Below are 17,101 nucleotides of genomic sequence, written 5' to 3' on the forward strand. Positions count from 1 at the left end.
TTCAAAGTAGTTCGTCCAGGAATCGACTGTAACGTTTACATACTTCAGTCATATTTATCTGTTGCGGAGTTACTCTGAGTCAGGACACTAATTTCAAACCACTCACACAATTTCATGAAAGCCTGCGCCTTCATATCGCCATTCCGGGCCAGATCAGAATCCACTGCATCATTAGCAAGACGTTTCAGAGACTTCTTGTTTAGGTACAGTGAAAAACAGCTACGGTGATACTTGATCTCATTCGCTATACCATCCGGATTTTCAAGTTCGTTCAATATTCTAGCGTGGCTGCGTGTACGAGCAGCATCGAGCAGACTAAACTCTGCGTAGTATGTGGCGCACTGAGTAAATTTCTCTGAAAAGCGCCTGTTCTGCGCGTCAGGTTCATAATCCTGGTACACCGCACACTTGCTCAGATCGTGCCTGTTCCGCTTCGGGTCTGCCTGCCTGATTCAGCTCCAAAACACTCTACATGTAGAGCAATCTTTTCTTCAAACGTCTACAGGCTAGCTACTTGACGGACTCTGTATGCAGAAACCCACTATACCCTGGAATGACTGGGTTCGAGTACATGTACAATTTCCGTATGCAGCGGAAGATCGCCATATCTAACAAACGGACTACTGTACAGACTTGCCGATACTTTTATCGTCTTCAGCAGCCACCACTTCGTCAGGAACAGCTCTAAAACATTTGTGAGCTCCTACTTGCCACGAAACGTCTAAAATATGACTCTTTTTCGAAATGGGACCCCGCACTATTGTTGGTTGGTTGGTGTATTTTATTTTACTTCGCCAGAATGAACAGGCATTGCTGCCTTCTTGCCTGGACAAGTGGATTGCCCCCTATTAACTTTCTTAATTTTTTGATGTTGTTATGAGTGCACAAGTTATCGTATTTATTGCCATTTTACGACTACTGTCTCCTCGTGGATTGTTTAAATTATTATAAAGCTTTCCTTTTGATCTTGTCTCTTATTGATGTTGCATTGTTAAAAAAAAAGAAGTAATGTATGCTCAGAGACCTAACGCGTTATAGTGCCATCTTGATTAGGCTATGACAATGTGCTCGTGCCAGTCTCAGCGCACTTTCATTGTACATGATATACAGGTACATGTACATGTACGTGCTGCTAACACAATGGCAACACAGAATTATTGCAGTTTTTTCCTGTCCAGCTCATGCCCTGACGCCGCAAGTGGCGCGAGGTGCAATCGCAGTGCCAACTTGGAAAGCAAACCACCAACCTTTGAACAGTGACATTAGACAGACAAGCACGCGTCATACCAAATTTCGTCCGCAGCAAATTTTCTGCCAAATATGACCAGGCCGATAATAACCGAAAATAAATATGCGCCGAATACTTGTTGAGTTACAGTACATGTCCATGCTGCTAACATAATGCAGTTTGTTCCTGTCCAGCTCATGGTTTGGCACCTCAAGTAATAGTTGCATGAGGTGCAATCGCAGTGCCAACTTGAAAAGCTGAACAACAACTTCTGGACAGTGACATTAGTCAGACAAGCACGCGTCATACCCTTGCAAATTACTGTCACGCTGTGACATAATAGCAGCCACCAACATCATGAAGGACGGCTTGATCTAAATCGCCCAGTACGGTTTTGTGGAACTCGGATAAGGCGTACTCCTCGGGAGTGTAAGAAGGTACTTAGTATCCGTGGGACTTCTTATCCATGTTGACTGACTTGTGCGGTCCCAGCAGCTGAACGCCTTACCCCGGTACGCACGAAGTGAGTTCCACTGCGTTCCGGTGGAATTAATTTAGTAGTCATCACTAATGAGACACGTCATTCAACCAGCCTGATATTACTTGTACATAGTAGTAGTAGTAGTAGTATTTATTATTTGACTAGGGGAGTCCCTGTATTGTACATGTTCAATCGCGACGTGCGTGCACGCAGTTGGAATTACACGTAGTCTACGTGCATGTCATGATTACTTCCGATCCTGAGGCGGTTGTGTTCGGTGTTCAAGGCCGGTTTTTGACATGACTGTACTAAGTACATCGTAGTTGTAAATTTGGAATTACAATTGTTATTATTCCCGTAGCTATGCAGAAGACGTTACTTCAGTAACGTCTGGCGCTAGCCAGGGTCCACACAGCTTTAATTTGGTGTTTGTTTGTTTGTTTGTTTGTGTCACGCCTGGCGCTATCCCGTATCTTCCCGTATCTGTCCCGCACTGTACCGTACCAGCAAAGACAGCTGGCCACAATATTTTTGTTGTTTGTGCCATCGACATGCCTGGCGCTATCCCGTACCTGTCCCGTACCATCAAGAGTACGGCACCATCAAGAGAATGAGCATAAATGCGAAGAGTATCGGGGGAATGCATTCAGTGCAGTAACATTTTGTGTGGATTTGTGTGCGAGCCCGAGATCCAACTAGCAGGCTGGCTGGGCCGCTTGTCGACCAGCCCGGGAATCGCGTATAGGCCGATAGCATAATAATTATAACGTATATACAGTCATGTAGATGGGTCATGTAGATGTATAGCAAGGAGTCATATTATGTAAACGACTCCCTGCTGTATGGGGAGATTTTCTGGAAGGAAATACGAAGTAGGGAGACGAGTAAATGCAATCAGAATGTATGTTAGTTGCCGTCAGTATAATAATGAGAAGAAGAACGCCCCTGATCAGCAGAGTCAGCGCCGGTCCCAGGAAACGTCAGGACAGACATCCCGTCGGCTCCAGAAAGCCCGTGATCGGCAGAGTCAGCGCCGGTCCCATAGCTATGCAGAAGACGTTACTTCAGTATCTCATTGAAACGTTTTTGCAATACAATGATGTAGCTAATCAAAGTAAAAAGCATTTCCATTAGTTCTAACAACATGCACGATGAGCTTGGCAACAAAGCATAGCGCAGGGCCCTGAGCTTCCAAGCTCTCTCGTTTACATTAGACTGTATTTACAGCCATTCAAAACAAAAATAAAAAACATGATTACTTCGGTGCTGTGCGTATTATCAGATTCACGCTTTTTGTCTGTGTGGGCTTTTGCGCTTGTACTCGCGGCTTTCTGCGTAGGTACATGTATATACGCGTGTATGGATTTGTGTGTGTGTGTGTGTGCGTGTGTGAGTGTGTGCGTATGTGTGTGTGTGTCCCGTATGGTGCCGTGGTATGTGCAGCGATTTCAATCCATAGGTTGCGGGTTCGATTCCCGACGATTATGGTCACAAACGTCTTTCTTCTCTTTATCAGACTCCTCCTGACTTTCCTTTCATTCTGTTGGGAGGTTACCAACAGCCAGTGCAAGCCTAGACTTTTGTAAAAAATAATGACAACGCACGTACATGTTCATGTTGATTGTAAACTGTTACATCATAATAATGATATACATGAATAAATTTGAAGGATTCGAAAACGAGAAGAATGGCACCGCCGTCTAAACTATGCATTTTGTTATTCGTCATGCATCCTGGCAGACAGTTCAACATGTTCTTCAGTGTGTTCAGACTTCGAAACGCGTGCTTCCTGAGAATCCATGTGGTGCCCACCCGGTTAGCTGTTTTGGGTACTTGTATGATTATGGTCTTGATGACTTTACTATTTATGGTACATCATTTGAACATGGCTGAGTTCTGGCTCTGCCAAATTTTCAGCCTCGTGACACGCCGTCATCGTCATCAGGAAAGATTCTTAGCACTACTACTAGTACTAGCGGACGTATAGAATCAAGCATGGAAGGAAGGGCTTGGTGGAAAATTCGTACACACAAGGGCATGGTGTGCCCGAGGGCTACGCACGAGGGCACACATTTTCCATCAAGACCTTCCTACCATGCTTGATTGTATTTGAAACATACTGCATACATCAACAAGCAAACACCAATCACCGATCAGCATGTCCCGAGAGCGTCCGGAGAAAAGCGAGACTCCTCTAGCGGTGGTGGTCGGGGACGTGGAGGATTCAGCTTGTTAGTTTCAGCTCCGTACGCTCGAGGGCTTGCCCGACCCGAGAGCGTACCGAGCTGAAACTTCACCTTGCTCGAAATGAAACTAACGGTTACTCAGCTTGTTAGTTTCAGCTCCGTACGCTCGAGGGCTTGCCCGACACGAGAGCGTACCAGCTTGTTAGTTTCAGCTCCGTACGCTCGAGGGCTTGCCCGACCCGAGAGCGTACCGAGCTGAAACTTCACCTTGCTCGAAATGAAATTAACGGTTACTCAGCTTGTTAGTTTCAGCTCCGTACGCTCGAGGGCTTGCCCGACCCGAGAGCGTACCAGCTTGTTAGTTTCAGCTCCGTACGCTCGAGGGCTTGCCCGACCCGAGAGCGTACCGAGCTGAAACTTCACCTTGCTCGAAATGAAACTAAAGGTTAGTCAGCTTGTTAGTTTCAGCTCCGTACGCTCGAGGGCTTGCCCGAGAGCGTACGGAGCTGAAACTTCACCTTGCTCGAGATGAAACTAACGGTTACTCAGCTTGTGAGTTTCAGCTCCGTACGCTCGAGGGCTTGCCCGAGACTTCACCTTGCTCGAGATGAAACTAACGGTTACTTCAGAACGAAACTTCACCTTGCTCGAGATGAAACTAACGGTTACTTCAGAACGAAACTTCACCTTGCTTCAGCTGAAACTTCACATTGCTTGAGATGAAACTTCAGAACGAAACTTCAGCCGTACCGTGCGCTCGAGAGCGCACGGAGCTGGAACTTCAGCTTGTGAGTTTCAGCTCCCAAGCCCTTCAGCGTACGGAGCTGAGACTCCAGAACGAAACTTCAGCTTATGAGTTTGCCCGAGAGCATACGGAGCTGATACTTTGTGAGCTGAAACTTCAGAACGAAACTTCAGCCGTGCGCTCGACGGCTTGCCCGAGAGCGCACGGAGCTGGAACTTCAGTTTGTGAGTTTCAGCCGCCATGAAGACTTAGCCTCTTAGGTATGAAAGCAAGACACTTCTTTTGGGGTGGTGGTCGGGGACGTGGTGGATTCAGCTTCTGAGTTTCAGCTCCGTAATATCGAGAGCTTGCCCGAGACCGTCCATGGAATCCGAACATGGAAAACTGACCCCGGTGATTGCCACTTTACTTATTTTGGCTTGCTAAGTTCAGAGCAGATAGATAGGTGCATGCTCTTTTATTTCGCAAACCAGAGCAAGTAACGTCAGTTCACAGTCGAATGTGACATGCGAACTGAGCTGACAACGAAAAACTGCCAGTGCCGCAGACCCTTGCCGGGCTAAGCTGATAGATAGATGGCACCATAGCCTGGCATTTGCATAGCGGCATGCAGGGCATTGGATGTCATTATGCATACATGATTGTACAGAATCTGATGTAGGGAGACCGTACTCCGTAGCATGCATGCAGCTGCGCAGGGCATTGCCATGCCGTAGCCTAGGCAATACACACAATTTCTGCCCTGGTACAAGTCGATGCTGATTGGCCGTCGGATGGCAACAAGCACGTGATATGTTTGAAATGGAAATCCAGTCGCTTGACCGGGGCCGGCGCCCTCCGGCGAGAACGCTGCGTGCAGTGCACATGTTGAATCCGATGCGACCAGCGCGCTGCAGCGCATGCCATAAGTGCATGTGTGTACACTGTAGGGCTCAAACGGTCACGGTTTTACCCCTGACGGTTAACTGCTAAGCTAACGGTCGGTTAACCGGTTATAACCTATAAGCCACGGCAATCCTGCGGACTCTTTTTTAACCGTATATTTGACTATACTCATTCAAAAAATGTACCCTATTCAGTACAACGCACACTTGTACATTCTCTTGCATGCTCATTCATACATACTCTCACACCAAGAGACCAGATATGACGGAGTTGACAGCCCAGAAATTGCGTACGCGTGCGACAGCCCGCGAAAGTGCACACTTTGCAACGACCTGATACTTGAAAAATTGACTGAAAAGTTACTGCGTAACCGTTATCTTTATCGGCTAACCGTTAATTCTTCGTAACCGGTCTGCAACCGGTTAATCGGACTAATCGTTTGAGCCCTAGTGTACAGGCTACAGCTTGTCAGCGGCTGCATGGCCAGCGCCATGGGCCTGGGGTCGCTAGACGTGCGACCGGATGGCCATGTCCACGACAGTAGCAGATCTACTAGAAACGAATGGCACGCGTTCACGCCATAATCTGGAACTGCCAAAATATTTTTGTAGTTGAGGCCATCTAGACGGAAACTCTGCACTGCATGCAGAATCTCCATCAAAACTGTACCGCTGGGTTCTCGTCTGTCGATGAGTAGTGCGGTGCACAAGTGTAGCAGCGGATCAACACCCAGTGCACTCCACTATGCACTGACTTGGAATTTCAGGAGTAGCAGGATGAGGAGGGAATGATGCCTTGATGGTCCGTGATCTTTTTTAGCTAGCGCTTGGCCCGTGACTCTCCACCTTCTAAGTAATAGCTTTGTTCTGATATTCATTGTCTCGGCTAGTAGTCGCCGGTTGTGTGTCAGCTGAACGACTGTGCCGTGTTCCTTCTGAATTTTATTGCCGAGCCCTTCGCGTCTTCTCTAGCCTGAAAAAAAGTTTTTTGACGTTGCCGAGAGATGGATAGTTCCAACTCTCTTTATCTAGCCTTTGCGGTTCTCCTGCTAATGTCAGTGCTAAGTGGATCCCATAGTGCAAGTAAGTACGAAGTGCAGTATTGTCTTCTTGCCATTCAATACTGCTCGGGTGGAGTAGCTTTCACTGAGTCCGACCATAAAAAAGAATTGACATTCTTGAATGAGTGGATGCAGACTTGTGCAGCTGAAATACTGTCGTGGACATGGAAATCCATTCGATTGACCGGTGCATGCATGTGTGTAACTGCTTACCTACGGCTGCATGGCCAGCGCCTTGGCGCTGCTAGGCGTGCGACCGGATTTCCATGTCCACGACAGTACAATAATGCTGTAGGGTATGGATATGTGTTTGAGGTAGGGAGACATGTGTACGTTTGCGTGTGTGTTGTCCAACACGTGTCGACATGCATGTTAGAGAGCACGATTGTTCAGGGGCGGAGGGAATATCATAATCTAGGCGAAGGGGTCATTACTTCCCCGCAGATGTATAGTCATGCCTTCAGCCCACCCACATGATGCAAACCATCTTCCACTGACCCGAGATATGTGGCAAGGAAAATAGAAGAAGCAGCAACAGCCATCATAATTGATGTGGAGGTTGATCATAGTCAGCGAGCGTCCAGCTCTTGTTGAGCCAAATTCTGGATGGTGCTTTTTGCTGCAGTAGTTGTCACCCTCAGGCTGCGTTTACACGACAACGATTTGCGTTTGCTACTATCATTTACATGACAACTCACAAAAACGCAACCGAAACGGAACGAAATGGAAACGCACTTCAAACTATTCTGAAACGTTTCCAAAACGCTTTCGTTCTCGTGTAAACTGTGAAAACGATTGGAAAAGGAGCGCGGCCATGCAAACAATTCAGGAGAGATACCAGGATTCTTATACCCAAGCTTGCATTCTTGATAAAAGTCCAGGCGAACGATATGGGATGGAAGAAACTCGTCAAAACCGATACGTGCTCTGGGGCGATATAGTGAGGAGTGCGATGAATTGTTTGGTGCGGAAGAGAGCTCCGAGACCGCCAATGTTTGAATACAGAAAACTGCGATTCCGACAGTCTGACTAAGCAAGTCAGAAACTTTGCGATGTGCGAAGCGACTTTCTTAATGGCGCAGAGGAAGTATGTGTGTGTGTGTGTTTGTGTGTGTGTGTGTGTGTGTGTGTGTGTGTGTATATCCCCAAAGTGTGTGTTGCCAGGTTATATGTCTGCATGTGTAGGTGCGCCCGTCTGTGTGTTAGTGTCGCTGGGCATGTAAGAGTTTGAGGAACACAAAGAGAGAGAGAGAGAGAGAGAGAGAGAGAGAGAGAGAGTGCGAAAGAGAGAGAGAGCGCGAGGGGAGAAGATGACATGATATTGGGAATCGCTTAGACCTTCGGATATCATGTTTATAACTCAGGTTCTTCCTCCACAAGGCCCTCAGTTGGCACTATTCATGCAATTTTTTTCGAAAGAGTGTTTAGTCGTAATTTTCATCTGTGGTAATGTGTGATTATGTTTGATTATGCGTGATTATGTGTGATTATGTGTAATTTTGTGTGATCATGAGTAATTACGTGTTGTATTGTGTGATTTTGTGTGATTACTCGTATGTGTGATCTGATCAAGTGTCCTCGTGTGTGACCATGCGGGATTATGTGTGCTCATGTGTGATCATGCGTGATCATGTGTATCATGTGTGATTCTTACAGGTTGCTCTGACCCTGCCCCGTGCAACTCCCGGGGAACGTGCACGGAGGTCTCGGGCCTCTACAACTCCATAGAGTGCACATGTTACCTAGGTTACACTGGGGATACGTGCGAATTCACTACGGACTCGACGAGTGAGTGAAAAGTACCTCGATGAATCATGGCAGCTTGCCGCATGTTAGGTCTCATATGTGTTTGTTTGTTAAACACGGTAAATAGCAACACGACCCATGGTACCCCGTGAGTAAGTACGGTGTGACGACACCGCCTGTTGGTGAGCAATGTAGCAAGACAGAGCCACGGGTGTGTGTGTGTGTGTGTGTGTGTGTTTGGGTTTGTATGTGTGTATGTGTGTGTGCGCTCGTGTGTGCATGCGTGTGTGTGTGTGTGTGATCCCCGGTAGGCTTATCGGTACGGACCAGTCCTGAAAAGTTAGGGGTGCTGGGTTGGACTCCCGCTCGTCGATCCTTCTTGCTACACCACTCCCCTGGCCCATTCAACAAGATGTGCCCTCATACCGCATCTACACGTGGGGGGGGGGGGGGCTATGATGCCAGGGGTACGGCTGATTCGAGTGCCGATATTGAAAACTTAACTCTCCCCTAATTCCATCTCGCCACGAGACAAGGGACAGGGAGATGAAAAGACGACATCTATTACGATCGACGAGAGACGAAACGAAAGATTACATGTTGATGACGAAAGAGAGAGAGAGAGAGAGAGAGAGAGAGAGAGAGAGAGAGAGAGAGAGAGAGAGAGAGAGAGAAAAGGCGTGGGTGTGTGTGTGTGTGTGTGTGTGTGTGCGTGTGTGTGTGTGTGTGTGTGTGTGTGTGTGTGTGTCTTCTCTGGCATCAGTGGTGCTGCTGTGTATAATGTCTTTCTTCTTCGTTTGTTTTTACCTTATAGCCTGCACTTCTAGTACCTGTAACAACCATGGGGATTGCAGTTACGAGTTTGGATTGGCGACTTGTTCTTGCTACTCCGGATACACGGGTGATCTATGTGAATCCCTCACCGACACCTCGACATGTAAGAATGCGATGGGTAGTAATGGGCTCATGCCAATGGTGTGTGGTGTCGAAATGCCTGACGGTCCTAAAACGAGTACCATTGAGTTTCTGTTCACATCCGACTCTAAATCATGAAACACTACATTGAAGACTAGCTTTCGACATGGTACTTGTAGTAACCATGGCAACACTGCTGGATGTTTTTGCACTGAACTCTCACTTTCGTTAATTTTGACCCCCTGCCATGCCTTTCTATACCTTCAAACTTCATAACTTTCCATGTTTACTGTGCTTGTTGATTTCAAGCTCTTTGTCCTTTGTGTCACTGTTTACCGTCATCTTCTCTCCGCCATTTGCTTTTCCGTTGATTGCAGCATGCACTTCCAGCTACTGTAACTTCAACGGTGATTGCAGTTTGGAGTTTGGAATGCAGACATGTTCATGCTACTCGCACTACTTCGGCGAGTTCTGCGATGACTATCAAGACACTGTCAGTGAGTATGCCTTTTGTAGCAGGTTGAAGCCCAGTGGGCAGGAGACAGCGCCATATTACAGCCCTCGGCAAAGGTTCCCCATACTACGGACTTCGGGAACTTTTTTTTCTTTTGTTCACAAAACAGGGATGCTGGGTATTCGCTAGTATTTTTCGTTAAAAAATATTCGTTACGTCGCCACGAATATTCTTTGTGCGCAACCTCTCTAATACCAGTGTGTATTGTGGTCTATGCTCGCTTCTATATGCTGCATGTATGACTTATCGTCATTACAGAATCACCTTTCTTGATCGTGTTGATTGTTGTGTTGATTTCCAGCTTGTTCTTCAAGCTACTGTAATAACAACGGTGATTGCCTTTCCGGGTTTGGACAACAGACATGTTCATGCTACTCCGGCTACACGGGTGAATTATGTGATTCCTATATTGACGGTGAAAGTGAGTATGTCATTAATTTTATCGATAAGCGAAACACACCTTTTTTTTTCAGAAGTTCTGGGCATTAGTCTGTTGCATAGACTATAACCTTTAGTAATGGAGGCCTTGAATTAAAAGCGCTATTTCCCAGTCAGCCCTAAAGAGTTATAATAATGCTGACTTTTGTTTCTTGGATCTAGTTTAGATAGTTTTCTAAGATCCTGTGCATAGTGGTCTATGTGTGGTGGACAAAGTCGATATGACACAACCAAGTCCTTCACTTCCGTAAGATGAGTGTCTTTAAAAACAAAACCCCGAGTAACGACGGAGAAAAAATTGCTTGTGTAATTGCTGTTGGACTATTGGATCCATGCATACTTCCTCCACGTCATCACAATTGTCTCTTCCCAGAGCGATTTGAACTTCATTTCGCCCACTCGAAGGGCAAAGAAATCAGCTAGAAATTGGGGCAGAGCATTGTCGACGGACCAAGCCTTCATATGCGATTATCATTTCTCTCCATCTTCCTACGGTGCACTGCTTTTACTATTGTTATGTCCTATCTCAATCTCAAATTCTCCCCATTATCATTTCCAAAGCCGGTGTTGCCCTCTTTGGTGCACATGTTTCTTTTCTCCAATGTATCGGCGCGCAGGAGTAACGATGATTCCGAGACCTTTGGTCGGAGGAGTTACTTTTGCCCCGCCCCCACTTCCATCCAATATGCCACCTCCTCCCGCTGTGCAGCATCTGATGGTTCTGTGGCATGCAGTAAAAACATAACATAAAAAAAGCTTTTGTTTGTGGCCTCCCGCTTCGCAGCACTTGCAGCTAAGGTCGAAGTCTTCATCGGAGTTTGAGGCAGACCCTTCAGCACTCAACAATACGCTGAACTAAATGTGCGTTCATATTCAGGTCAGGAAACTTCGTTTTCAAGCGATCCATGCCTCAAGGGGCTAGGCAAGGATGGATAACTAGCATTTTTTTCACTAAAGCCACAGCCTTCAATCATTTTTGCACTTACACTGTAACGCTCTTCCAGCGGGATAGGGTAAGGAGTTCCGCACCTTCTTTCCCTGGCAAGTGCTTAACTGGTGGTGTTGCTGTTTTCAGATTTGCTACCTTCGCATCAGCATGCGCCACACGTAGCGCATTATAGGAATTTTAGAACACTTTGTTCTTGCCATCGTCAACTTCAGCATTTCGAATTCAGGAGAGATACCAGGATTCATATACCCGAGCTTGCAGTCTTGATCAATGCCCACGCGAACGATGTGGGGCGGCACGAAATCCCGAAAACGATACACTTTGCGCAGGAATGGTCAGAGCGAAAATTCGAACACAGAAAACAGTGATTCTGACAGTCTGACCAAGACGAGCAAGTCACAAACATTGTGATATGCGAAGCGATGAATTTAATGACGCGAAGAAAGTAGATTCATACACGTCACGGTGGTTTTCCTTCACATCAAAGTTACGCAAGCACCGATAGTTTCTGGACTGTGTATAGCCTTACCATTCCTGCTACAGAAGAATCACACCCCGACGCATGGCACAAGGTTCCATCCTCCATATCGTAAACCTGTATACCACTGGGTATAAAAGTTGGTATTTATCGTCCGATTTTGACTTCTGACTTCATTGCTTTCCAGCCCACTTCGTAGTTGAATGGCTTGTACGCCTAAGTGTTTTCGTTTTCATTGGTGTGTTGGTCTGCAGCCTGTACTTCAAACAACTACTGTAGCTACAATGGCGATTGCAGTTATGATTCACTGGGAGACAAGACATGTACCTGTTATTCGGGCTATACGGGTGACCAATGTGAATACAATAGTTACGTCTCTGGCGCCGGTGAGTATGCCGTCATTCTTGCCCTCAAAGCTATCGCCGTCGAGTTCGACTTCCTTGTGGCGGATCTGATTTAATGACGATGTGATGTTGGCTCATATAGGTATGCATGTATGAATTGTACTCAATGTGCACACCCTGCAGTGCACCACCCAAGGGGCTAACCCGGACACCAGGCATGTAATCTTGCCACGTGTCTTCAACCGTTGATTTCTCTACTTGCCCGTACTGTCTAGCCCCGTGCAGACGATGACTGCGATTACACTCTCATCCCTGTCATCGTTTTTCTGATATTTCCATGCCTGACATAAACCTTTGGTGATGATGCTTGTCCTGTGTTTTATATATAGCCTGCACGCCTGGCTATTGTAACTACAACGGCGTCTGTACGGATACATTGGGAGACGCAACATGTTCATGCAATGCGGCTTACTACGGGAGCCAGTGTCAGTTCACGGATGGTGAGCAACTGTGTGCAGCATCTTTCTGATATTTTTATTTTTTACCTAATATCACAGAACTGTGTGTTACTTCCTATGTGGGAGCTTGTGCTATTCCTGCCAACTTGAATTCTCACTGGACTGACTCACGACTGCCATCCAGAGCACACAATTTTTTCTCCAATTATTGCCGAAGTCGCACCAACCTCTTCTTCATAATATCGCAGAGCCATCAGATGCTGCACAGGTTGTATTCTCTGTATTGCATTCTAAACAGGCGTGAAACAATTATGCCGAATATTCGAGTACTCGATCTGTTTTTTTTCAAAAATAATCATACTCGGAATAGTTCGGAGTGTCCGTTCATACATCGTACACACATTTTCAACAGAAATCTGCAGTTTCAGAGCAGCAATCGGCAGACATTGATGTGCAGACTGTGTGTGGAACGGTTGTACCCGAGTAGAGAGAGCCCAAAAGACCCACCAACCAGTATACCCGAGAAACATGACTGTCAATAGGTTCGATCAGGGTTGTATCATGTGGTTTTAAAGGCCCTTGGTGTACATTTTTTAGGAGATGAAGAAGAATACTCGTATACTCGAATATTCGATCGGAGAAGATCAGAGAACTCGAATTCGGGCTCTCCGTGCCATCTTTCACGCCTAATTCTGAATGCATTTATACAACAATCACTCTTGCTCCGCCGTAGATGTGGAGCGATTGGTATTCATATGGCCCAATGCCGAGCAAACCTGTACTTGCCATTCAAATAAGTAATATGATCCGTGTATTCATGAAACACTACGTCGAGGATGTCTCAGGTTCAAATTTAGAAAAACGTAAATGTTCTGTCCCCGCCCCGACGATGAGCAGTTATTGCACTTGTTTTGTCATTCCTCGTACCACTGCACGCCCTGCGCTGCAACACCCAAGGGTTGTGCGCTGACGCCAGGCCTGTACTCCTTACCACATGTGTTTAACATTTTGATTTCCTCTACCTGTCGGTGCTGTGTTGCTCTGTGCAGGCGATGATTACGATTACACTTCCGACGATAGTGACAGTGACAGTCTCTCCGGCGGCAGTGTGGGAGGCATCGTCATAGGCATACTCTTCCTTGTCGTCGTATTTCCCTGCATGGTAGCCGCGCGCCGGTACAGGTACAATCAATATCGTCGCGTGCACTCTGTGTCCGCAGGCCGTCCGGCTGGCGCTAGAACCGCGGCGAGAGCGACCAGGCGTTGCCATGTGGTGGCCGTGGCTCAGTGCAATCCGGCCCGCAGCGCTGCCCGCCCGACCTCGACGGTGGTGGTGACTGCAGCCGTGGCACCTGGTATCATGCACACCGTGTCGCCCCTGAACGCACCCACCCAGACAAGTTCAACTGCGCGCGCAGCGGACACACTGACCCCACTACCTCTCAGTCCTCCACCATACACATCCACCTACGATTCTCCACCCGGCATGCCGACAGCCTTGGCCGACCCGGAAGCAGGTCTTCCCCAGCCACGTGTCATGTCGACAGCCTCAGCCGAGCCGACAGAAGGTCCTGCCGAGCCACGTTTCATGGCGGCAGCCCCAGCCGACGCAGAGGCAGGCCTGCCGGAGCCACCGTCCTATTCGGAAACCCTCGCGCTGTGTCCTGATGTGTGAGAACCTGTCTTCATCCAAAACCTTAGACTGTTTACTGAATTGCACTAGAGTGATTGATTGTCATGACAGAGATCACAACCGCACGGCTAATTCATAGGTCTTCGTTTTGTAAATCATTTTGCATGCAGTAGCACACACAATTCACGATTCACACGCACAATTCTGGCTGCGCTTAGTGAATATCAGTTGTCTAAGGATTGCCTTAAGGCATTCAACCGCCAGTCACAACTACCTAGGCACTTTCTAGTCCGTTATTTGTGTCAACAGTTCCGATCCTCTGAACACTTTGTGCCAGATCAGTCATGAGATTTCGGCACGCTTCTATATGGGCACTGTGTATTTACTCAGTGTTATACCTAGTACCATGATGTACACTTCAATTCATCACTCAGAGCCTCGGCCAGTGTATATTCACTGCATTTTCTAGAAAAATACACACCGGTAATTTACACCACTGTAGAGAACTAAATACTGATTTTTCAATTCGACAAAAAATGTTTTTGTTTGAGAATTGACAGTGGCAGTCATTAGACTCAGTAGGTGTCTCTCTGCTGCTTCTTTCCCTTCATCGGTAGGGTTGTGCTTGAAGTAAAAATAAATAGAAAATGTGGAACAAAAATCTGATCATGTAATTCGAATTTGAACTTCAAAGTATGTGTACATCAAATCACAAAAATGACTGTCAAGGTGGTGCTGTGCATTGAAAAAAACTGGGAGCTGGCAGCAATGGAAAAGGTAGAAACGAAACCAGTAATGCAGAGTATTCATAAGGTAGAGGGAGATGAAAACGGGAGAGGAGTAGTGAGCACTTCAGTTTGAAGTAGTGTCAATAGACAGCATCGTGTTGCATACGTTGTGAATATTGTGTGAATCTAATAATTGTCACGAAATTGATATCCAAAATTATTATCCCCTGAGTAGTATTATGGTGTTCTCCTGTGTTTACATGCAGAGCCTTGACGTTGCTGGACGAGCGACAATATAAATTACATAAACATGTAGCTCGTGATGTGGGATGACTGCCGTATCGCATTGCCAACGCAAACCCATCCTGTGTCAGTGCAGCCATCCAGCAACTTGAACTCCCCGGACCAGATGCCGCTGCAGCTGAACACCATGCCGATGGAAAGCCAGGAGTTGATAGCGAAGCATCCTGGTCTGCACAGTACAAGGCAAAGAACAATTATGAATTATAATGCATTGTAGTCTTTCCCACACTTCTTTGTAAAAACAAACTAACAGTGCCATTATCACAACACTTGATCAAGCATCTTGATGGAGGTATTTTCCATTGTGCTGGCTCAGCATCTGCACCAGGAAGACCATGTACACTTACACGTATCTTGTGTGTGTGTGTTCGTGCGTGTGTGTTTGTGTATCTGTATGTGCACACGTGTGTGTGGGGGGGGGGGGGGGACGCACATGTGTATGGGTAGGAATGTGTGTGTGTGTGGGGGGGGGGGGGTACACGCACATGTGTATGGATGTGCGCGCTGCATGCGTGTGTCTGTGGGATGGGGTGGGGCTGCACGCACATGTGTACATGTGTGTGCGCAATACAGCATGTGTGTATGTGTTCGTTGAACACAGGGTGTACTCCTGATTACATAAACTTCGTGATCATTGTGATTTCATGTGCTTTGAAGTTGAAATTCGCAATACATGTACTGATGCTTGATTAGATTTATGTTCCACATGTTCTATTTATTTTATTTTACTTCAAGCACTTGTACTATTCAAGCACAACCCTACGAATGAAGGGAAAGAAGCAGCAAAGACACCTACTGAGTCTAATGACTGCCACTGCCAGTTCTCAAACAAAAACAATTTTTGTCGAATTGAAAAATCTCACCTGTTAGTGTTGCTCACTAGCCACTAGTGACTAGAGTTGTTCGTCCACGAAATTTGCAATATGCCACTACGGTACCAGCAAGAGTAGGTAAGTTGGCATAGAACAACAGCTATGCAAAGCCATGTTCATCTCCTCTTCACTTTGGAAGGCAGTACAAGCACCCTTCATACCTCGACATTGCCTTGGAGTGGAAGCAAATTCACCTTGAGTTTTCCAATTCGCTACGATCGATCTCGGGTGATGATCGTGTCTTCTTCATCACCACTGCAGCCTGGACAGCCTTCGGGAAGACATGTGTCACTCTCCTGCTCAACAGATTCCTACATCTAGATTTGGTTACCGTCAGGGAACGAAACAGAGCTGCAAAACACCAAAGTAATTGTTTTCTTCCATTCAATTACACTGCTGAACATGCACAGCATGGTGACAGCTAAGCAGTACGCACGTCATCAAGGCCAATTTCCAAATATGGGAGGTGTTATTTATGAAATTTGACACAGTTCCTCTTCTCTGATCGGCTCGAGACATAGCTCATCGGAATCAGTGCCCAATTCTCCTTCGGATAAGCCATACTTATTTTTGGCGTTCAGTTTCCCTTTAAAAGTTCTTGCGCCTCACTGACAGGCTTGAAAATCTCAAAATCCCGGCATAGTGCCACGGTGTGCGAGCCACTCAGGAGCCAAAAAAATGCATTTACAATTTTTTTCACATTTTTTTGCCCATTCTGTCCGTGCGCCGGATCCAAACCTAAAACAATTCCAGAAGCAGCCCTGGGGGGGGTGGTGGCCCCTCAACGCCGGTGGCCCTGGAATCTATCACACTGGCACGAGTGGGCGTTCTCTCACAGAATCCTACAGACCGAAGTCAATTTTTGAATTTGTTTAGGTTTAGGGTGTGCTAAGAGGTCGTACCTTTGTTACAACATTCAGTGCTGGGATCTCCACAGCAAGCCATTTCCACAGCGCTGCCCGCCAAATCCAGGATACCCTCAAAAATCGGCAAAGACTACCACTCATGTTCCACTACTGCCTAGTACTGAATCCTACTTGACTTCTTGACACGACTCAAACTTGCCAAAGTCACTAAATCAACTAGGCCTTGACAGATTATGCTAGCATAATTTTTCGCATAATTCCTACAAAAATCG

At 46.7% G+C, this 17,101-nt stretch overlaps 1 protein-coding gene and 1 long non-coding RNA gene across 3 annotated transcripts; one reads left to right on the top strand and one right to left on the bottom strand.

Moving 5' to 3' along the window:
• Positions 1-6,236: 6,236 nt before the first annotated feature.
• LOC135825309 (neurogenic locus Notch protein-like) lies at positions 6,237-14,304 on the top strand. 2 transcript variants are annotated; one of them, XM_065338049.1, is made up of 8 exons: positions 6,237-6,607; positions 8,242-8,373; positions 9,146-9,268; positions 9,624-9,743; positions 10,062-10,181; positions 11,880-12,011; positions 12,359-12,469; positions 13,477-14,304. In XM_065338049.1, the coding sequence occupies exons 1-8, from the start codon at positions 6,529-6,531 to the stop codon at positions 14,100-14,102; spliced, it is 1,443 nt and encodes a 480-aa protein (XP_065194121.1). In that variant the 5' UTR covers positions 6,237-6,528; the 3' UTR covers positions 14,103-14,304. The 2 variants fall into 2 exon arrangements, with proteins under 2 accessions (XP_065194121.1, XP_065194122.1); XM_065338050.1 differs by having other exon boundaries at positions 10,062-10,177; positions 11,879-12,011.
• Positions 14,305-14,657: 353 nt separating this feature from the next.
• On the bottom strand, positions 14,658-16,324 carry LOC135825311 (uncharacterized). The gene is made up of 2 exons (XR_010555053.1): positions 15,955-16,324; positions 14,658-15,260 (listed from the first exon to the last, which is right to left on the bottom strand). It is a non-coding gene; the product is annotated as an uncharacterized LOC135825311 (long non-coding RNA).
• Between the last annotated feature and the right edge of the window lie 777 nt (positions 16,325-17,101).

This window comes from Sycon ciliatum, chromosome 9 (genome assembly GCF_964019385.1).
Source record: "Sycon ciliatum chromosome 9, ocSycCili1.1, whole genome shotgun sequence".
Classification (NCBI taxonomy): Eukaryota; Metazoa; Porifera; class Calcarea; order Leucosolenida; family Sycettidae; genus Sycon; species Sycon ciliatum.

Coding starts and splice junctions, on each gene's coding strand:
- LOC135825309 (XM_065338049.1), top strand. CDS start 6,529: ATGGATAGTTCCAACTCTCTTTATCTAGCCTTTGCGGTTCTCCTGCTA. Junction 9,269..9,623: donor CCTCACCGACACCTCGACAT/GTAAGAATGCGA, acceptor CGTTGATTGCAG/CATGCACTTCCAGCTACTGT. Junction 9,744..10,061: donor TGACTATCAAGACACTGTCA/GTGAGTATGCCT, acceptor GTTGATTTCCAG/CTTGTTCTTCAAGCTACTGT.